Raw genomic sequence first — 20477 nt, forward strand, 5'->3', positions numbered from 1 at the left:
AGTTGTGGGCAGAGCGGTCACCTGAGGGGGCTCGGGTGGGAGCGGAGGGTGCAGTGTGTCCCTGTGTGTCCCTAGCTGTCCCACGACGGGAACGAGACGCTGCCCCTGCACCTGTACGTCAAGTCCTACGGCAAGAACATCGACAGCCGGCTCCAAGGTGGGTGGGCAGACGTGGGGCTGGAGGGCGCGAGGTGGGGCCGCCCTGCTGACTGCCGGCCTCTCCCCACAGTGACTCTCTACAACTGCTCCTTCGGCCGCAGCGACTGCAGCCTGTGCCTGGCCGCCGACCCCGCCTACAAGTGCGTGTGGTGCAGTGGGCAGAGCAGGTGTGTGTACGAGGCCCTGTGCAGCAACGCCACCTCCGAGTGCCCGCCGCCAGTCATCACCAGGGTGAGCCCCTCCCGCCTCCCCGACGAGGGACGCTGGCCTGGCCCCAGCCCTCCACACGTGCCACCCTGCCCAAGCCACCAGGTCAGCTGGGCTCTGCCGATTTCAGATCCACCCTGAGACGGGCCCCCTGGGCGGAGGCATTCACGTCACCATCCTTGGCTCAAACTTGGGGGTCAAAGCAGACGACGTGACGAGGGTCACCGTGGCTGGCCGGAATTGCACCTTTGAGCCCAAACGGTACTCTGTGTCCACCCGGTGAGTGGACAGCCTGTGACCTGGGCCCCAGTGGCGAGACCAGTCCCTCCCCTGGCGGGGGCAGGGGGTGACCTGGGGGATGGAGAGGAAGGACATGGCCTGGCTGTGTGGGTGCCCTGGCTTTGCACACTCAAAGGGGTGCACGTCAGGTGGGGCTCGAGGAGGGCCTCCAGTGTGCCCACCTGCCTGCCGCTCGCCCAGGATCGTGTGTGCCATCGAGGCCGCGGAGGCGCCCTTCTCGGGGGGCGTCGAGGTGGATGTCAACGGGAAGCTCGGCCATTCGCCTCCCCATGTCCAGTTCACCTACCAGGTAAGCACCTGGCAGGTGGGTCTTGCAGGTTAGAGCAGAGGTGGGTGGCAAGTGCGGACTCCTGGACCTTGGGGACCACAGGCTGACGCGGGGGCAGGGGGCAAGGCGGTGCCCCTGCCTCCTCCTGACAGTGGTCACTGCCCGGCCAGGGCCTGGGAGGGAGGACTGCAGCCCCGCCGCTCGGCCCTGAGCCAGATGCACTTGTCGCCCTTCTAGCAGCCCCAGCCCCTCAGCGTGGCACCAAAGCAGGGGCCACAGGCGGGTGGCACCTTGCTGACCATCAGCGGCACCCACCTGGACACTGGCTCTGAGGAAGACGTGCGGGTGACCCTCAATGACGTCCCTTGTAAAGTGTGGGTGTCCCCACGGGACGAATCCCTGTCCGCCTCGGTCCTGGGAATGGGGTGGGCGAGTCTCCAGCCACGACGCTGGGCCTGTTCTGGAGGCGCAGTGGAACCGATCAGACCCGGTGACCCACTGGCCTGGGACTAGGGTTGCTCGCAGAGTGGGTTGACATTGACTGGCTGTTTCCTCCCCCAGGGTGCAGTTTGGGGCACAGCTTCAGTGTGTCACCGGCCCCCAGTCAGTTCTGGGAGAGCTGCCCCTGAAGATTTACTACGGGGGCTCCCAAGCGCCCAGCCCCGGTGTCACCTTCACCTACCGTGAGAACCCAGTGCTACGGGCGTTCGAGCCGCTGCGAAGCTTCGTCAGGTGTGGCCCCTCCCTCAGCCCTACCCCCACCCCCTCCAGCTGTTTCCCAGACGCCCTGTGGCCACTGGGCTTGCGAGGATACGGTAGAGCCGGTCTGGGCAGCAGGAGGAGGCCTCCCAAGATCCCCTAGAATCAACTTCCCCTAGAAGCCTTGCCGGGCAGGCTTCACAGCCCCCACCCCTGCCCTACTTCTGACCCACCAGGACCGTGGTGCCCAGGAGCGCAAGTGCTCTGACCACACCCCCTGCCTTCCAGCAGGCCCATACTCACATGTGTCCACGTGGACCCCAGGCAGGGTGGGGCCGGGAACCCCAAACCCACCTCAAGGCCAGAGTCGGGGTGGGGAGCTGGCTGGGCACCTCCCTTGCCCAGTGGTGCCCACTCAGGCCCCGCCCTCTCCCTGTCCCCCAGCGGCGGCCGGAGCATCAACGTCACAGGGCAGGGGTTCAGCCTGATCCAGCGATTCGCCATGGTGGTCATAGCCGAGCCCCTGCAGTCGTGGCGGCGGCGGCGGGAGGCGGGACCCCTGCAGCCCATGACGGTCAGTCCCGGTGCCAGCTCATGGGGACGGGCCAGGGAGGGATGTAGCTGGTGCTGCGTGCCCTGACAACCCTTCCTCGGCCTTTAGGTCGAGGGCACGGAGTATGTGTTCTACAACGACTCCAAGGTCGTGTTCCTGTCGCCGGCCGTCCCCGAGGAGCCCGAGGCCTACAACCTCACGGCTCTCATCCAGATGGACGGGCACCGCGCCCTGCTCAGGACTGAGGCCGGTGCCTTCGAGTACGTCGCCGACCCCACGTTTGAGAACTTCACGGGAGGCGTCAAGAAGCAGGTCAACAAGCTCATCCACGCCCGGGTGAGGACCAGCCGCCACGCCGAGGGTCGGGTCCAGAGCAGCCCGAGGTCGGGGCCGAGCTGGCCCGGGCATCCCTGACCCGTCCTGGTCACGGCGACTCCTCCCCCAGGGCACCAATCTGAACAAGGCGATGACGCTCCAGGAGGCCGAGGCCTTCGTGGGTGCCGAGCGCTGCATCATGAAGACGCTGACGGAGACTGATCTGTACTGCGAGCCCCCGGAGGTGCAGCCCCCTCCCAAGCGGCGGCAGAAGCGGGACACCACCCACAACCTTCCTGAGTTCATTGTGCGTGGGGGGCGCGGGAGGCGCCCGGGTGGAGCCGGTCCAGGGCCGGGGGCGGGGTTGGATGAGGGCGGGCAGCGTGGGCGGGGTGTCTTTGGGGGCGGCTTCTCCTGGCTGGGCTCAGCCTCACACCTGTCCTCACGGACGTCCCCCGTCCACACAGGTGAAGTTCGGCTCCCGGGAGTGGGTGCTGGGGCGCGTGGAGTATGACACGCGTGCGAGTGACCTGCCGCTCAGCCTCATCCTGCCGCTGGTCATCGTGCCCATGGTGGCGGTCATCGCGGTGTCTGTCTACTGCTACTGGTGAGCCTCCCCCGGCAGCCTCGGCTGCACCCGCCAGCCCTCCCGACCCAGGCCAGGTCCTAGGAGCTTCCCTGTGCCCCCAGGAGGAAGAGCCAACAGGCCGAGCGTGAGTACGAGAAGATCAAGTCCCAGCTGGAGGGCCTGGAGGAGAGCGTGCGCGACCGCTGCAAGAAGGAGTTCACGGGTAGGGGCCGCCCTGGCAGGGTCCTGTAGGGCCCCGGGGCTGGAACCCTGGGAGGAGGGCCGGGAAGAGGCTGCGGGCCGAGGGGCGCGGGCGGGCGCGCGCTCACCCCGGCCTCCCCACTAGACCTGATGATCGAGATGGAGGACCAGACCAACGACGTGCACGAAGCAGGCATCCCGGTGCTGGACTACAAGACCTACACCGACCGCGTCTTCTTCCTGCCCTCCAAGGACGGGGACAAGGACGTGATGATCACCGGCAAGCTGGACATCCCAGAGTCTCGCAGGCCGGTGGTGGAGCAGGCGCTTTACCAGTTCTCCAACCTGCTCAACAGCAAGTGCTTCCTCATCAACGTGAGCGGGGCGGGGCCTCTGGATCACAGGGCGGGGCCTCTGGATCACAGGGCGGGGCTCCCTGCTGCGGGGAGGCGGGGGCGGCGGGGGGGGGGGGCGGAGCCCACCTTCCTCCCGTCGCGCCGCCAACCACCGGCCCTCCCACAGTTCATCCACACCCTGGAGAACCAGCGGGAGTTCTCTGCTCGCGCCAAGGTCTATTTTGCGTCGCTGCTGACGGTGGCGCTGCACGGGAAGCTGGAGTATTACACAGACATCATGCGCACCCTCTTCCTGGAGCTCATGGAGCAGTACGTGGTGGCCAAGAACCCCAAGCTGATGCTGCGCAGGTGCGCGGGGAGGGCCGGGGCCACGGTCGGAGACGGGGAGGGCAGCGGGGTGGCGCAGGCTTGCTCCAGAGCCTAGTTGGCTGGTGGGCACAGCCAGTGCAGGCAAGCAGGGTGGAGGCAGGGCCCAGAAACATGACCCGCATCGGGTACCGGGGTGTGGGGGGTGTGTGTGCAGAGGAGACCGCAGGGCGGCGCACACACCGGTGAGAACTGCTCGGCTCCTCCCCAGAGACCCCTCTTCCTAGAGGGCGGTGTTCCTGCTTGCGGTTGTTTCTGCGGGTCACTTAGCTGCCATCGGCTCTGTAGGGTGGGGTGGAAGGTGAAGCACCCCCTCGGGGGGTCTGGGAGATTGTCGTGCCAGGCTGCCGTCCGTGTACACGCTGATGGGGACGCAGGGCCCGGGTGGAGGCTGGGCTGCTGTGAGGGTGGCTCTGGCTTCGTGGAAGAGCCTGTGGTCCCTTCATCTCCAGGTCTGAGACAGTGGTGGAGAGAATGCTGTCCAACTGGATGTCCATCTGCCTGTACCAGTATCTCAAGGTGGGCTCCTCGTGGCCCTGCTGACTGCGGAGGGTGGCGGGCGGTGGGGGGCAGGTGGGGCCATGCCCCCCAGATGTCCACCCCTGCCACCTGGCTCCCCCGGACGGGCTTGTTTCCCGCCCGGCGTGGTCAGTCCCAGCCATGGCTCCGCCGCCCCGTGTCCCTCCAGGACAGCGCTGGCGAGCCGCTATACAAGCTTTTCAAGGCCATCAAGCATCAAGTGGAGAAGGGGCCAGTGGACGCCGTGCAGAAGAAAGCCAAATACACCCTCAATGACACGGGGCTGCTGGGGGATGACGTGGAGTATGCACCCCTGGTGAGCCCCCGGGGGCCGGTGGGCGACCTGGGGGAGAACTGGGGCCGGGTTCAGGGCCCCTGGAGAAAGGCCCTAAGTGTCGTGACCCCGAGGCAGCTGCCTCCTGGGTGCCCGGGCCTGCTCCAGGTGCGTGGGCACATGCAGGCCGGTGACACACCCAAGTGAGCAGTCCCCTGAGCTGACCCTCAGCTCTCCATCCCGCTCTACCAGGGCCTGCGGAAGGCAGTGAGGCCCTGGGTGCTGTAGGGGCGCAAGACCTACCCCGCCCACTCCAGCTGACCCGGTGGGGGTGGGGGGCCCAAGGCTGCGGGCACGACGGGGTGAGGGAGGCCCCCCTCCCCCCCCCTCAGCCTCCGTTCTGTGGCCTCCGCAGACAGTGAGCGTGATCGTCCAGGATGAAGGGGTCGACGCCATCCCCGTCAAGGTCCTCAACTGTGACACCATCTCCCAGGTCAAGGAGAAGATCATCGACCAGGTGTACCGCACACAGCCCTGCTCCCGCTGGCCCAAGGCTGACAGCGTGGTGCTCGGTGAGGGCCCACCCGGCGCGCCGGGCGGGGCGGGGAGCGGCCGGGGCGGCTTCAGGAGCCGGGCTGCCTCTCCCCGCAGAGTGGCGTCCCGGGTCCACGGCCCAGATCCTGTCAGACCTGGACCTGACCTCGCAGCGCGAGGGCCGCTGGAAGCGCTTCAACACGCTGATGCACTACAACGTGAGTGGGCGGCGGCGGCGGGGCGGGGCTCCCGGGAGAGGGGCCGGGCGGCGCTCACCGCGCTCTTGCGCAGGTGCGGGACGGAGCCACGCTGATCCTGTCCAAGGTGTGGGTCTCCCAGCAGCCGGAGGACAGCCAGCAGGACCTGCCTGGGGAGCGTGAGTCTCTCCCTCCTCTGTACCCTCCGCCTCCGGCGGCCCCCTGCCCGGCGCGGGCCCGGGCTCCGGGCCTGCCCTTCAGCGCCCCCTCCCCGCAGGCCACGCCCTCCTGGAGGAGGAGAACCGCGTGTGGCACCTGGTGCGGCCGGCGGACGAGGTGGACGAGGGCAAGTCCAAGCGCGGCAGCGTGAAGGAGAAGGAGCGGACCAAGGCCATCACTGAGATCTACCTGACCCGCCTGCTCTCGGTCAAGGTGGGCCGCGGAGGGCGTGTGGGTGGCAGCCCCGGGGGCGGGGCACCGGCACCGCGCGCTGAGCCCCCGCCTGCCCGCAGGGCACGCTGCAGCAGTTCGTGGACAACTTCTTCCAGAGCGTGCTGGCGCCCGGGCTCGCGGTGCCCCCCGCCGTCAAGTACTTCTTCGACTTTCTGGACGAGCAGGCGGAAAAGCATGACATCAAGGACGAGGACACCATCCACATCTGGAAGACCAACAGGTGGCGCCCGTCCCGCCCGCTCCGCCCCGCCCCCGCCCCGTCGCGCCCGCCCGCCCGCCCCGCCCCAGCGGCCCCGCGGCCCCTCACTCCCTGTCCTTCCACCCCAGTTTGCCGCTGCGGTTCTGGGTGAACATCCTCAAGAATCCCCACTTCATCTTCGACGTGCACGTCCACGAGGTGGTGGACGCCTCCCTCTCGGTCATCGCGCAAACCTTCATGGACGCCTGTACGCGCACGGAGCACAAGCTGAGCCGCGTGAGTGCGCGGGGCGCGGCTGGACGGGGGTGAGGGAGACAGCTCGGGGTGTGCACGTGCACTCTTGGGGCGGGGCTGGGGGGAAGGGGGAGGCGGAGCCTGTGTGGCCGGCACCCTCTCGGACTCCCTTCCGTGGGAGGCAGAGAGTGATTTTCTGGTAAATCGCAACATGGCGAAGCGCTGGTCGTTCCTGTCGCATCGGACTGGCTGGGGGCCCCCACCCTGCACACCCCCCTTTCTCCGGGTCTCCTGAGTGGGAGTGGCCCCGAGGACAGGGGCACCAGCCCCTCCTGGCCTGGGTGTCACTTGGCTCCGAACCCTACAGGACTCTCCCAGCAACAAGCTTCTCTACGCCAAGGAGATCTCCACCTACAAGAAGATGGTGGAGGAGTGAGTGCCCCCGCCCTACCCAGCGGGGCCCCCCCGGGGGAGGGGTGGTGCAGCCTGCGATGGGGGTGGGGCTGTGGGCAGCCTCGGGCAGTGTCTGGGAAGCACAGCCCCGCTGCTCCCCATCCCCCCAGCTACTACAAGGGGATCAGACAGATGGTGCAGGTCAGCGACCAGGACATGAACACCCACCTGGCAGAGATCTCCCGGGTAAGAGGGGGACGGGGGCACAGACGGCACTGCAGGGGGCGGAGGGTGGGACCAGACAGGTGGGGCCCCTTGTCTGACCAAGTGTGTGTGGGGGCCGTGGGGGTCGTGAGCAGTTCCGATTCAGGCCTGCCCACTGTGTCTGCACGGGTGGGAGGCTGAGTCCCCGTTTGCGGTGCCCCGTGCGTCTGCGTGTCGTGACGAGATCTTCAGTAGGGGCCACGGCACCACACGTCATACCCACTACCCCGCTGCAGCCGCCCCCGGGCCGTGGGTCACACAGCCCCTCCCCCCAGGCACACACGGACTCCCTGAACACGCTCGTGGCGCTGCACCAGCTCTACCAGTACACGCAGAAGTACTATGACGAGGTGGGTGTCTGGCCCTCCCAGGGGAGGGGGTGGGCGCCCGGGCAGCTCCTCCCCTGGCCTGTGGTCTGACGTGACTCACTCTCAGATCATCAACGCCCTGGAGGAGGATCCTGCCGCCCAGAAGATGCAGCTGGCCTTCCGGCTCCAGCAGATTGCCGCTGCACTCGAGAACAAGGTCACGGACCTCTGACCTCCAACTCCTCTGTTCCGGTCTCAGGGCGCAGGTGCGTGATGCCCGGGGCCGGGCTCGGGCACCCTTGGGGAATGTGGCTGAGTCGGCAGGGTTGACGAGCCCCCGGGCTTCCAAGCGCACGCGGCGTGGCGGGCAGCCCCCACCTCCATGTTGGAAGCTACATGGCCCCTTTCTCCTGAGCAATAGTGCGGGGCGCCCAGCAGCACCAGCTCCCTCCTGCAGAACCAGCATCGCCTGGGGTCTCCTTCACGTCTCCCGAGTGATTTGAAAACGTGCCTTATACTCCCGGCGCCACGCTGGGTCTCTGGGGGCGGTCGGGCCTCAGCCCCCTCCCCGAGCACCAGCAGCCACCTCGGATACCTGGGTTTGGCCCTTTTGGGTGGGATCTGAGTGCCTGCAGCCCCCGGGACCTAGCGCCCAGACTGCCTTGCCGGGCTGGGGGTAGAAAACCGGTACAATGCCTTGCTGACCTCGACGGCTTGCCCTGCGGCGCGGGCACTCCGGTGGACTCGGCGCTGGAGACCCCACCTCAAGCTGGACGTCACACGTCAAGGCCCAGGCGGCCAGAAGGGACCCAGCAGACTGGGGGTCCTGGTCTCCGCCTGTCAGACAGGCCGACCTGGAGGCCCTGCCTGGGTCTGGGGAGCCAGGAGCAGCTCCGCCAGGACCGCCCCCGACCCTTTTTGTAAATCTTGTTCATTGTAAATCAAATACAATTGTGTTTTTCATGCTGCTGGTTGGCTGGGTTCCTCCTAGGGCTGTTGATCAGCTGTCCCCTGCCCTGTTCCCGGGCCGCTCTCCCTGGACAATATCCGGCCCTAGACGCTGGCCTTCAGGTGGGCCTGTGTGGCCTTTCACTCACACGCTGCCGGCTGGCTCCTCTGGGCCCGCAGGCGTCGGCTCAGCGGGGTCCATGCCCTCACTGCTGCCCTGCAGGTCGGAGTGGTCGTCGGGGGGCCGGGAAGTGAGGTCTGGGCTGTGGAGGGAGCTGCGTGCAGCCCAGGCCTGAAGATGACCCTAATGCAGAGGGCGGTTCCGAGGGGCCCCAGGAAGCAGTCCTGCCTGGTGGGTGGTGGCCGTGAGATCCCCACGCCTCCCTTCCTGGGGCTGCGTGGCCAGGAGCTTGGGGGTGGAGGGGGCATGGCGTGAGCTCTCAGGGACCTGTTTTCTCCTTCCTCAGGTAGGGGTGTCTCACAGGTCTGGTCCCCCCCTTCTGTGTGAAGACCCCACTGGACTCGGTGGTTCCTGGAGAGAGGGCCCTGCCTGCCCCTGTTCAAGGCCGTCGGGCCACGAGGGTCCTCTTCTCCTGGGAGCCGTCCCAGGGTGACTCGGGACAGAAGCGTGGTTCAAGGACCATGTGCCCGAGAGCAAGGGGCCCCTCTATAGATTAGGGAGGAAGGGGGCTGCCCCAGAGTCAGGTGACAGGGGAAGATTGTCCTGTTTCCTGCAGAGAAGGAGGCCTGTGCCCATCAAAAACACACGGGGGGTTCCCATTGTGTCAGCAGAAACGAATCCAACTAGTGAGGATGTGGGTTTGATCCCTGGCCTCGATCAGTGGGTTAAGCATCCAGTGTTGCCCTGAGCTGTGGTGTAGGTCACAGATGCGGCTCAGATCTGGCATTGCTGTGGCTGCGTCATAGGCTGGCAGCTGCAGCTCCAATTTGATCCCTAGCCTGGAAACTTCCATATGCCACAGATGCAGCCCTAAAAAGCAAACAAAAAACAAAAAAACTCACACACGCACGTGCCTACACATGCGTGCGCACAGCATCCCTGGGCTTGAGGGATAGGGTCCCTAAGGGATGGAGCCCTTGTGCTCCAAGAATTCCAACACAGCAGAAAAGGGACTTGGTGCCTCCATAGAAGAAAGTAAAGGGGTCTAGCTTCAGATATGGCTGGATCCAGGCGCTCCCAGGTCTTTGGGTTCCATCTGACCTGCTTCTCCGCATGTGCTGCTTTATTCTCAGAGGTTGAGGATGCTGGTGACAGGCAACCTCAGCCTGCATCTCTTCCACTTGGAGCACACCATTGTGGCTGAGAGGTCTCAATGGGCTGGGCCTCAATCATAAGCCACTTCTGCACAGGGGCCGTCCATTTCAGGCCACAGAGAGCAAGAGTGGGTCTCTCCCACATGAAAGGGTCCTAGGCAAACTGACAGCCTGCCCCAGGGACTCCTAAAGCGGCCATGGTGAGGACCAGAGACCCAGCTGGTTAGGAAATCTGAACAAGCTGCGGGGAGACCAGAGCAGGGGGCACAGTCTGGGAGTGTCGTTTCTGGGGGGCGGGGCAGTGGGGGCTGCAGGCCCAGCAGCCAGGGTGGAAATGCAGATGCGGAAGCCTCTTGCTGCAGGGACTGTCCCCTCCCCACTGGGAGGGAGGGGTGTGAAGGAACCCAGGGGCCCTCCTTCCGAGGCCGATGAAGGTCAGAAACTGGGCATGGGGCTTGGGCGTGTGGGGTGGGCAGGCCAGCAGGCGGACCAAAGCGTGACCCACCCTGTTTCTTCCCCTTCCTGTTTTTCCTCCCACCCACCTCAGTGGGAGCAAAGAGGCAAGAATGGCGGGGGCGGGGGCGGGGGGGGGGCGGGCAGGCCATGACCTCGCCTTCCAGGCCGCAGAAATAGCCCCGGGCCACGCCGGCTTGCTTGTTAAAAGCAAGAACCCTCCCTGACCAAGGGGCTCTGTGAAGGCCAGATGGCCTTCTAGAAAATTTGTTCTGACCTTAGGGAGAAGCGCAACCAGGAGACCAGGGTGGGGCTGAAAAGGGGGTGGCCTGGACCTGGGGTAGGGGGCGGCGGACACGGAGAGAAGGGGTGGGGTCTGGTATTTAGAGGTGGCCTGAATCACGGTGGAGACTGGAAGGCCGGGGGTGGGGCCCAGGGCTCTCGGGAGGCTCCTCTGTGTCCCTCCCCCTCCCGTCCATGCCCCACCCTCTCGCACCTCACACGTGCTGCTCCTGGGTGCCCTCCATCACGACACCTGCTCCAGGCTCCGTCCTCCGCCTGCCTCAGTCCTCCATCTGCCAGCCAGGACAGGACCTGAAAACAGGCAGCACAGTGAGAACAAAAATCTGAAATCCTGTCAGTGCCGCCCCCACCCCCCCCGCCCGCTCCCGGCCAGCCTGCCACAGCCCTGCGCCCATGGCCACCACCCTCTGTCCTGTTCCTCAAGTCAGGCTAAATCCAGAGGCAGGACTGTCAGGAAGCTCCACCCAGCTTCACTGGTGTCACCTCTCAAGGAGACTCCCCGACCTGCCCAGTCACCAAGCTCTGACTGTTCTGTCCCCTCCTGGAGGCCCCCCAGTCTCTCCCCTGCAGGCACACCCCCTCTCCCCGTTCAGCGCTGACCACTCATGGCCGGGATGCCAGGGGATCGGTGAGGGAAAGGACGGCAAGGGTCCCTTGGGTTCACAGACACCGCTGCCTCCAAGGGGGAGAGCGGACTGGGTGCCTGCCTCCGGGAAGGGCAGCCCGTTGCCATGGGAACGCCGCCCGCCCCGCCAGGCAGGGCTCAGACAAAGGCAGTCCCTCCCCGAGGCCAGCCGCAGGTTCCCACGGTCCTGCTGCCTCCCGCCTATTTGCCTTCTGCTTGAGCTGCAGCTTCATGAATTCCGCACAAAACCTCAGCCCACTATGGAAAAGGCGCCCCCAGCGTGAGAGGCTGAGGAGGCCCGGGCAGGGCAGCTGGGGGAGGGGGACACCAGCGCCCTCACTCCATCACCCCCAGCCAATGCGCTGGCTCCCAGAGAGGGAAGTAAGGCCGGGTGATGGTGGGAGATGGGGCCTAAGTCACACGAGGGTAGCCGGAGTGGCTGGGACTGGGACCCCGCTTCCCTTCTCACCTCTGGGCTGCCCCAGAGCCCAAATTTGGCAGATGTGTCTGCCCAGTACTGCCGTTGACATATTTTATGTTGTTTTGTTTTGCCTGTTTATTTTTTGGCCACCCCGAGGGATATGGAGTTCCCAGGTCAGGGATGAGATGTGAGCTGCAGATGCAGACTAAGTGGCAGCCGTGGCAATGAGGGATCCTTAACCCACTGCGAGGGCGGGTGTCTCAAGTAGGGGCACACGGAAGTTCCCAGGCCAGGGATTGAAACCCAGCTGTTGCTGCAACCTACACCACAGCTGTGGCAACACTGGATTCTTTAACCACTGCGCCAGGCTGGGATCCAACCTGTGCCTCTGCAGCAACCCAAGATCCTGCAGTCAGGTTCTTAGCCCACTGTGCCACAGCAGGAACTCTAACATGTTCTATTTTAATTTGGTTATCAATATTTAGCAATTTTCCTGTGGCATGGTGGGTTAAGGATCCAGCATTGTCACTGCAGCAGTTTGGGTCACTGCTGTAGCGCAGCGTTCATTCCTGTCCCAGGAACTTCGGCACGCTGCGGGAACAGCTAAAAAATATTCTAAAAATCAGGAGATTTTACATAAAAACACAGGTTTTCACTTATTTCGAAAAACAACTGAAGAGTGGGCACTCAGCCTGATTTCCCACTTCCCTGGATGGGGCAGCCTAGCCCCTGACCACCGCTTCCGGAGGAGGGGAGGGTCAGGAGGGCAACACTCTCTCGGGGCCCCTGTCGCTGCAACCTGGGAAGTGGAAGCAGTTGCTCTGGCCCAGAGCTCTAGCCAGATGCCGAAAAGGGGTACATTCCTCTTCACGGTTAACCTGGCCTGTGAAAACTGAACCTTCCGGGTGGAGAGAGGAAACGGGCAGGGCTGGGAGTCCCCAGGCCTCAGCAGCTGTGGTTCTGACCTCGCACCCAGGAAGATCAGTGTGGGCTTCCTGGGAGAGATGACAGCTGATGGAGCCATTTCAGGAGGAGGAAAGGCATCTGTTTCAGGAGGACCAGGCACCAAAGAGGACCCAGTTGAGCCTCTTATGGGCACAACACCCCAAAGACCCCTTGGTGCCGCCGCTGTCCCTGGTCCTGAGGGCTGGTCTCTCCAGGCCTGGCGCAGCAGGCCCGCTTCTCCCAAGAGGAGGCTGGGTCCAGCCCAGGAGCCCGCCCCGTGCGGGAAGCGACCCACACCGCCAAGGCCAGACGGCCTCCCCGGGGGAGGGAAGCCAGCTAGCCCAGGATCCAAGGCCCCCCGCATCTGCCCTCGGGGAAGGGGGCCCTATCCAACTAAATGCCTGCCTCTCGAGAGCGGGGACTGTCTGTTCTGATGCCAACGCTCTCTCCTCGTCCCCCCCACCCCGCCGCCGCCCCCCCGGCTTCCTCGGTGTAGGCGGCTCGACCTTCCTCTCGAGAAGCGCGCTGGGGGAGGGGCGCGGGGCCCGGAGCAGGTGGGGAGAGAGGAGGGCCGCGCGGACCGAGCAGGCCGAGGGGGCTGGGACGCGGGAGCCGGGCTAGGCGGAGGGAGGGGTGCAGGGAGCGGCCGGGCAGCGGGGAGGTGCCGGCGCCGCTGCGGCCGGGGAGGGTGCGGGGACAGGAGTCCGGAGAGGCGGCGGCCGGGGCCGGGCCGCGCCGCGCCGCGGGAGGCGCTGCTGCCTCCGGGCAGGTGCGTGGACCCCGGGCGGGCGAGGCGGGACGGGCGCTGCGTCGTCCCGGGGCCGCCCCCGCCCCGCAGCGCCCCGCAGCGCCCCTCTCGGCCCCGCGGCCGCCGCGGGAAGGCCGGTTTCCGCTCGGCCGCGCCTCGGAGGCGCAGGAAGCCGCGCGTCCGGCTGCGGGAAGCCCTTCGCCGGCCCCGCCCCGGCCGCCCCGCCTCCGGCCGCCGCTCGGGCTCCGCGGGGCGGGGGGCGCGGGCCGAGCCGCGGCCGCTCCCGACATGTCGGGCCCGCGCGCCGGCTTCTACCGGCAGGAGCTGAACAAGACGGTGTGGGAGGTGCCGCAGCGGCTGCAGGGGCTGCGCCCGGTGGGCTCGGGCGCCTACGGCTCAGTATGGTAGGGGCGGGCCGGGCGGGCGGGCCGGGCGGGGGATCGGGGTGGGGGGGCCGAGCGCGCGCCCCCTGCCCGCTCGGCGCGGGGTGCCCGGCGCGGGGTGCCCGGCGTGGGGTGCCCGGCGCGGGGACGGGCGCGCCCTGCCTCCGCCCCCGGGCCTCACGCGGATCCGGGGAATGAATGGGGGGCGGGCGCGTGAGGGAAACTTTCCAAGCCAGCCTCTCCCCGGCGGGCGAGGGGTCGTCCCCTGCGAGCCGGAGCGTCCCCCGCAGGCCCCAACCCTGCGGCGCCACAGCTGGCCGGAGGGCAGGTCTCAGGGCCCCTAAATGTCTGAGCAGGCATCCGGGGCCCCGGTCAGGGACGAGGTCCTGGGGTCGAGCAGATGCCCCCGCCCGAGGGTGGGGAGTTTTGTTTGAGAAAGAACAGCTCCTCTGAAGGGAGGGCAGCGCTCCCCCATTCCCCCCCAACGCCCCCAGCACGGCCTCGAGCTCCCGGGTGGGTCCAGCCGCCTCCCCTGCTTTCCTGGGGGGGTCTACGATCGGAAAGGGGTGTAGACCTGATCAGAGATGCCCGCCTTATGCCACCCCAGTTTTGCCCCCAGCCAGAGAGCTCAGACAGCCCTGCACTTAGGCCCCGGGGGCCCAGACCGATGCCTGAGGCTGGAAGCAGGAGGGATGCGGGTGCAGAGGCCTCTGCGAGCGGTTGGGTGGGGGCTGGAGGGCTTGCGGACAGTCCTGGAGGCAGTCGCGGTGTATACAGTGAGTCTGGCTGTGGAGGCGGAGGTTGAGAGGCGCCCCTGAGCCCAGCATGTCCTTAGCGTACCCCCGAGGTTCCAGTCAGCTCCTGTCCCCTGTGGGGGTCTCGAGGGTGGTGGGACTGTCACTTTAGGATCTGGCAGAAGGTTAAGAAGGGGCTTCTCAGACTCCCTCCCAAGACCCAGCACTGGAGCGCAGAGCAGGGGTTTGAGTTCCCCTGGGCCCCCTGGGTTTTCACTGGCCAGCCTTTTGGAACCTCAGGCAGGCCATTTCCGCCAGTCCAGCCACAGGGTTAGCTGTCTTCATGTCTGAGGCCTCAAGGCCATGAAGAGGGGGCGGCCCCTGGGGGATCTGACAGAGCCCTTGCTGGGAGGCCCTAGGGACTGTCCTGCTCCCAGAGCGGGGGTCTCTGTCTGCCCCACTGTGCTTCGCTGCACAGGGCTGTGCCTCCCTCCTCTTGCGAAGCCGGCCACTTCTGCCCCCCCCATCATTGGATTGTGCAAACACTAAAGGATCCTCTGCACTCCCACCCCCAGTGAGGGGCCACTTCCTACTCCCCCCCAGCAATGACCTGGACCTTCCCCTGCAGATTGCAGGCTGGGGGGAAGGGCCTTCCTCCTCTGCCACCTGGGCCTAGGAACTGCTGCTGCTGGGCTGTGTGGGCCTGGGGGGTGGCCTGAGGCTCCCGGCCTCCTGACGGAAGAGGCCGTCCTTGACAGGAGACAAGAGATGAAGTGGGAGGCAGGGAAGAGGTGAGCTCCGGCTGGAGGGAAAAGGGTGCTAAGGCTGCGCTTTCAGAAGGGCAGTGGGGCCGAGGGCCAGGTGGGGGGCGCTGGACGGCCAGGCCCTTTGTGCTTCAAGACGATGCCAGACACGAGTTCCCGTCGTGGCGCAGTGGTTCACAAATCCGACTAGGAACCATGAGGTTGCGGGTTCGATCCCCGCCCTTGTTCCGTGGGTTAAGGATCCGGCGTTGCCATGAGCTGTGGTGTGGGTCACAGACATGGCTTGGATCCCGTGTTGCTGTGGCTCTGGCATAGGCTGGCGGCTACAGCTCTGATTAGACCCCTAGCCTGGGAACCTCCATATGCCGTGGGAGTGGCTCAAAAAAAGGCAAAAAGACAGGAAAAAAAAAAAAAGACGATGCCAGACAGGGCTTGCTGTGCAGAGTAGGTGGGGAGACTGGGGGTGCTGCAGGCCTGGCCCTCTGGGGAGGGGGTCGGGCAAGGGGAAGTGTTTCGTGGTCTCTGGGCCCAGAGACCGTCTCCTGCTGGACATTTTGTTGTTCTTTGTTGGCCGCCCTGCGGCATCTGGAGTTCCTGGGCCAGGGACCAGATCTGAGCCACCGACTCGACCTAAGCCGCAGCTGTGGCACTGAGCCAGGCCAGGGATCGAACCTGCATCCCAGCTCTCCCAAGACGCCACCAATCCTGTTGCGCCACAGCGGGGACCCCTGGACATTTTTCACTGTCCGGTTCCTCACTGTGAAGAGTGCTGATGCAGTGAAGACTTTGCTCAGTTTTTTGTCCGTATTTTGAATATTCAGGGGCTTTGGAGGGGGCTCTGGAACCCCCAGGGTGCGGGCCCCCAGGGGAGCCTGAGGACTCTTTGCTGTGGGAGCGTGTTGGTGGCTGTTTTCCTGGCATGTTTTTTCCACCCTGAGTTGGGGGCAAGAATCTCTGCAGTCAAGGTTAATCCAGGTCCTGCTCTGGGCTCCCCCGCGGGGCGGGCCGGGACCCTGCAGGCTGGGAAGGGTTGGGGGGTGAGCTGCCCCAGGAGGGAGAGGAGAGGCTCGGAGTGAGTGTGCGAGCACCTCCCAGTGCCAGGGCCTTCTTGCCTCATGCCCTCCTTGCAGCTCAGCCTATGACACTCGGCTGCGCCAGAGGGTGGCGGTGAAGAAGCTGTCGCGCCCCTTCCAGTCTCTGATCCACGCGAGAAGGACATACCGTGAGCTGCGGCTGCTCAAGCACCTGAAGCACGAGAACGTGAGCCGGGGCGGCAGAGCCCGGGGTGGGGCGTCCTCAGCCCGCCGGGTCCTGACTGCCCTCCACACCCAGGTCATCGGGCTGCTGGACGTGTTCACACCGGCCACCTCCATCGAGGACTTCAGCGAAGTGTGAGCCGCAGCTGGTGAGCTCGTTCAGGGAGGGCGCGGGGTGGGGGCCCTGTGCTGATCCCTGACCCCACGCAGGTACCTGGTGACCACGCTGATGGGCGCCGACCTGAATAACATCGTCAAGTGCCAGGCGCTGAGCGACGAGCACGTTCAGTTCCTCGTGTACCAGCTGCTGCGCGGGCTGAAGGTGGGCTCAAGGGAGGGGGGCGGGCCGGGCCGCACGAGAGCGGAAGCTGACGCCCGCGTCTCCCCTCGGCAGTACATCCACTCGGCGGGGATCATCCACCGGGTAGGTGCAGGCGGCGAGGGCGGGGCTCCTGCCCAGGCTGCGTTCCTCGCTCACGCCGCTCTGGCCGCCCGCCCTGCAGGACCTGAAGCCCAGCAATGTGGCCGTGAACGAGGACTGCGAGCTGCGGGTGAGCCACAGGGGCCGGGCCAGACTGGCGGGCGGGAAGGGGAGACCCAGAGGCACCAACAGCCCCGGGGGTCCCCGCAGATCCTGGACTTCGGGCTCGCGCGCCAGGCCGACGAGGAGATGACTGGCTACGTGGCCACTCGCTGGTACCGTGCCCCCGAGATCATGCTGAACTGGATGCATTACAACCAGACAGGTGACATCAGCCGGCGGCCTGCGGAGGGCGCAGTGGGACCCGGAGGCCAAGGCTCTCTGGGGGTGGGGGGGTGGCTGAGGGGCCTCTGGGCGGGTGCAGTCCCAGCTGCCTCTCCAAGGCGGGGCCTCGGGTGGGCAGGCTAATGGGGACGCCTCCTCTCACAGTGGACATCTGGTCTGTGGGCTGCATCATGGCCGAGCTGCTCCAGGGAAAGGCCCTCTTCCCAGGAAATGACTGTATCCTTGGCCCGGTTAGGGAGGAGGGTTGAGCCAGGGCCCCCTCCTGCCGGGTGGGGGTCGAGGGAGGTGGGCTCTGGCCCTTTCTGGCCAGTCTCGCCTCCTCTGCCCCCGCCATGTCGCCTTGGGCTCACTGTCCCCAGCTATAGGAGAGCAGGCTCCTGGCAGTGCCCCAGGTCTTGGGTCTGGGCTCCTGGGGAGGGTCCATGCCCGGCTGCCGGCCCTTTCCTGAGCCAAGCAGACATCGACCAGCTGAAGCGCATCATGGAGGTGGTGGGCACACCCAGCCCTGAGGTTCTAGCGAAGATATCCTCGGAACACGTGAGTCGTCGGCCACCGGCTCCCTCTGCTGACCAAGCCCCTGGGCACTCCAGAGGAAGGGGCGCTGTGGGAATAGGTGCCCCGTGTGGGGAGCACGGCTCACGGTGGAATAGACCTCAAGGCAGGCACCTGACCCCTTCGGGGATTCCTGGCGTGAGGGCCAGGGAGGGTAAAATCTCGGCATGCCCTGGCCAGGGCAGTGGAGTGGCACCAGGCCCAGGTCCTCCAGGCATCGGGGCCGGGCGAGGGGCTGGAGCTGCCAGATCCAGAGTGGGAAGGTCTCTGGTCAGCACCTGCCCTTGCTCAGGCCTGTTGGAGTGAACGGGTCTGGGGGCTTCTCTTGGCAAGCCCCTGCCTGGCTGAGGCCCGGGGAGGTGGGCCCTGAGCAGCCCCCTCCACACGCCGCTAGGCCCGGGCGTACATCCAGTCGCTGCCCCCCGTGCCCCAGAAGGATCTCAGGAGCATCTTCCGTGGCGCCAACCCCCTGGGTGAGCGTGGGCCCTGGGGCATGGGCTGCACGTCTCGCCCGGACGTGGCGCTGACCCCCCGGGCCACCCCGCAGCTGTGGACCTCCTGGGAAGGATGCTGGTGCTGGACAGTGACCAGAGGGTCAGCGCGGCCGAGGCCCTGTCCCACGCCTACTTCAGCCAGTACCACGACCCGGAGGATGAGCCGGAAGCAGAGCCCTATGATGAGAGCATCGAGGCCAAGGAGCGCACGGCGGAGGAGTGGAAGGGTGGGTGGGGGTGGGGCCGTGGGCCCCTTGGGCCGGGCGCTGCCTGTTTTCTGCACAGAGTGCTCCAGTTCCTCTGGAGAGTGGTCTGGGTGGGTGACAAGGTGCCCCCGCCCCACTCCAGGGGTCTGGTATGTCCATCGGAGGCTCAGAGGCAACGCAAGGCAGGCCCAGGAAGGAGCCCAAGCGCCTGGGCTGCTGGGGGCCTGAACTCACCCTTCCGCTCCCCCCGCAGAGCTCACCTACCAGGAGGTCCTCAGCTTCAAGCCCCCGGAGCCACCGCGGCCACCTGGCAGCCTGGAGGTTGAGCAGTGAGGCGACCTCAAGGCAGGGCCTGAGCCGGCCTGCCCCCTCCCTCAGCCTGCCTCCCAGGACCCCTTGTCTACGCGACACTCCTTGGGGCAAGTTTGCACGCTTGGATGCTCATGTGTGAGCCACCGACGTGGGAGTCTGGGCAGAGCTGTCAGGACTTCCTTGGTCCCCGACCCGCTCCCAGCAACCTGAGTCTCCCTCGGGACCTCACTGTGGGGGACCTGGGTGCCCTAGCACCCCCCGGGGATGGTGTCTGTTTCCAGTCTCCTGAGCCGAAGAGGGCTGTCGCATGGTCGGCGGGGCGGGGGGGGTGGTGCTTTGGGGCCCAGCCTCCTGGAGACAAAAGTCTGGGTGGTCAGAGCCGCTCAGCGGGAAGGGGCTGCCCTGCAAAGTGCTGAGCCGAATCTTCCCTGGGGGGCAGGTGGGGACAGCTGCCTGGAGCCATGTGTTCACCTGTGCTATCTTGGGCACACCTGGGATTCACATGTCAAAGCAGATGCAGGCATGTGTGGACCTGAGGGCATCCAAAGGCCAGCGACCATGACCAGCAGGAGGCCCAAGTTGGGGCGGCAGTGGCAGTGGCTCACTATTGCCCACCCCCCCAGGTCCTGGGGTGGGAGCCGTGCTGCCGGCCAGGGGCGAGGTGACCAGGGTCAGCCATGTGAGCAAAAGGATCCTGTCTCCTTGGGCATGGGATCTGCAGCAGGTTCCAGAGGCCCGAGGGCACCATGCCAGCTGGGGGGCTGGCAGGCCTGGGGGCTCCAGCATGGAGGACCCACACTCTGGTATGGACTCGGATCCTGGCCCCTGGCCCAGAGCTCCTGAAGAAAACCTCTGCCCGCTCTACGTCTGCAGGGCAGCCCTGTCTTGCCCCTCCAGGGTGCAGCTGACCTCCAGCCTCTGCTCGAAATGCACTGGGGGTGCAGGTCCTCCCTCAAGGGGCTTCTCTGTCAGGCGGGCTGGGGGGTGACCCCTGGCCTTGCGGGATCAGGGAGATCTGAATGTCAAGTGCCTGCCCCAGGGTTTCACAATAAAAGGGGTCCTCTCTCGCTCAGCTTGTGTCTTGGGCTCCAGGGCCTGCTGCCCGCTGTCCCCACGGCCTGGAGGGATGGCCCCATTCTTCCAGTCCTTGGACAGACAAGCAGCGGTCTCAGCATCTTCCCTGCTCGCTGAGAGTGAGGGATGCTGTCTGTCCTGCCGGGGTTTACTGCACGGGCTCTGGTCCAGATCCAGACCTGCCCCCTCACCCAGTGGTCAGGGAAGACGTGGGGGGCAGCGGGGGTCTCTGAGAGCAAAGGCCTGCCCCTCCCAGGGCCAGGGAGATGGCGGGCTGCTTCAGCCCACAGGCACACCCCCAGGGGGAATCAGGCAGGGTATCCGCAGGACAGGGACAGCCTATGTCTCTGCCTAGGCCTTGGGGTGCAGACCACTGGGGAGGTGGGCCTCCAGAGGCCTGGGTGGTGCGGGTACTGGGCTTCTGGTCCTGGAAAACCCCTGGAGACCAGGCTGGGTCCAGTCCTGGGCGGGGGGCCGGGGGCGAACAGGAGCAGAACTGGGACATGCCTCACCGGGGAGTCTGGTCTGACGCAGAAACCTCTGGACTGCTGGGGGCTTCCTGGAGGAGGCAGGCAGAGTGCCACAGGCAGCCCAGGGCATGAAGCACCTGGGGAGAGGCGGTGGTGGCTCCAGTGACCCCAGGCTGCTCCCACTGACCAGCCGGCCACTCCAGAGCGCCCAGATGCCCTCGGCAGCCCAGGTGTAAAGCTGCTCTGGCCAGGCCTGAGCTGCTCAGCTGCTGATTCATGGTGCAGGGCACAGAGGGCGGGGCAGGGGGCCCTGGGGATCTTCTTACCCCACTCTCCCTCCCGCCTGGGTCACTGGGCTAGGGCAGGACAAGGAAAGGACTG

General features: G+C 66.1%; 2 protein-coding genes and 1 long non-coding RNA gene across 18 annotated transcripts in view; 2 read left to right on the forward strand and 1 right to left on the reverse strand.

The window, feature by feature from the left end:
* PLXNB2 (plexin B2) overlaps window positions 1-8330 on the forward strand; it is a 26417-nt gene extending 18087 nt beyond the window's left edge. For 5 of the 11 annotated variants that reach the window (XM_085025256.1, XM_085025259.1, XM_085025258.1 and 2 more), the window contains 25 exons: window positions 76-157; window positions 230-390; window positions 497-645; window positions 847-955; window positions 1172-1308; window positions 1496-1666; window positions 2078-2207; window positions 2295-2522; window positions 2632-2808; window positions 2969-3108; window positions 3192-3292; window positions 3416-3645; window positions 3793-3974; window positions 4445-4511; window positions 4681-4827; window positions 5201-5357; window positions 5437-5537; window positions 5611-5695; window positions 5794-5948; window positions 6029-6189; window positions 6297-6444; window positions 6770-6834; window positions 6966-7041; window positions 7296-7409; window positions 7495-8330. In XM_085025256.1, the coding sequence (XP_084881382.1) occupies window positions 76-157; window positions 230-390; window positions 497-645; window positions 847-955; window positions 1172-1308; window positions 1496-1666; window positions 2078-2207; window positions 2295-2522; window positions 2632-2808; window positions 2969-3108; window positions 3192-3292; window positions 3416-3645; window positions 3793-3974; window positions 4445-4511; window positions 4681-4827; window positions 5201-5357; window positions 5437-5537; window positions 5611-5695; window positions 5794-5948; window positions 6029-6189; window positions 6297-6444; window positions 6770-6834; window positions 6966-7041; window positions 7296-7409; window positions 7495-7599 (3378 nt within the window). In that variant the 3' untranslated portion in view covers window positions 7600-8330. The remainder of the gene's footprint in view (window positions 1-75; window positions 158-229; window positions 391-496; window positions 646-846; window positions 956-1171; window positions 1309-1495; window positions 1667-2077; window positions 2208-2294; window positions 2523-2631; window positions 2809-2968; window positions 3109-3191; window positions 3293-3415; window positions 3646-3792; window positions 3975-4444; window positions 4512-4680; window positions 4828-5200; window positions 5358-5436; window positions 5538-5610; window positions 5696-5793; window positions 5949-6028; window positions 6190-6296; window positions 6445-6769; window positions 6835-6965; window positions 7042-7295; window positions 7410-7494) is intronic. The other 6 variants (XM_085025261.1, XM_085025262.1, XM_021091298.2 and 3 more) reach the window with 3 other exon arrangements.
* Window positions 7887-11077, reverse strand: LOC146403057 (uncharacterized). The gene is made up of 2 exons (XR_014845564.1): window positions 10947-11077; window positions 7887-10637 (listed from the first exon to the last, which is right to left on the reverse strand). It is a non-coding gene; the product is annotated as an uncharacterized LOC146403057 (long non-coding RNA).
* Window positions 11078-12391: 1314 nt separating this feature from the next.
* On the forward strand, window positions 12392-19624 carry MAPK11 (mitogen-activated protein kinase 11). Of its 6 annotated transcripts, none has more exons than XM_021091324.2 (12): window positions 12392-12891; window positions 16097-16226; window positions 16299-16357; window positions 16433-16544; window positions 16617-16646; window positions 16726-16773; window positions 16854-16968; window positions 17133-17204; window positions 17446-17525; window positions 17935-18013; window positions 18088-18261; window positions 18494-19624. In XM_021091324.2, exons 1-12 carry the CDS (start codon window positions 12407-12409, stop codon window positions 18571-18573), a joined length of 1464 nt encoding a protein of 487 aa, XP_020946983.1. In that variant the 5' UTR covers window positions 12392-12406; the 3' UTR covers window positions 18574-19624. The 6 variants fall into 6 exon arrangements, with proteins under 6 accessions (XP_020946983.1, XP_020946982.2, XP_020946986.1 ...); XM_021091327.2 differs by lacking the exon at window positions 12392-12891 and adding an exon at window positions 13341-13489; XM_021091329.2 differs by lacking the exon at window positions 12392-12891 and adding an exon at window positions 14390-14993.
* Window positions 19625-20477: the final 853 nt, after the last annotated feature.

The sequence above is a fragment of the Sus scrofa genome, chromosome 5, assembly GCF_054392235.1.
Source record: "Sus scrofa isolate SSC_HxYL_T2T_F1_AM1 chromosome 5, Sscrofa_HxYL_maternal_Yorkshire_Landrace_v2.0, whole genome shotgun sequence".
In the NCBI taxonomy this organism is placed as follows: Eukaryota; Metazoa; Chordata; class Mammalia; order Artiodactyla; family Suidae; genus Sus; species Sus scrofa.

Excerpts from the sequence above, each read along its gene's own strand:
- MAPK11 (XM_021091323.2), top strand. The coding sequence starts at position 12,407 with ATGGAGCCATTTCAGGAGGAGGAAAGGCATCTGTTTCAGGAGGACCAG. Across the intron at positions 12,892-16,096 it reads GGGCGCGGGGCCCGGAGCAG|CTCAGCCTATGACACTCGGC; the intron begins GTGGGGAGAGAG and ends CCCTCCTTGCAG. Across the intron at positions 16,969-17,132 it reads GATGCATTACAACCAGACAG|TGGACATCTGGTCTGTGGGC; the intron begins GTGACATCAGCC and ends CTCCTCTCACAG.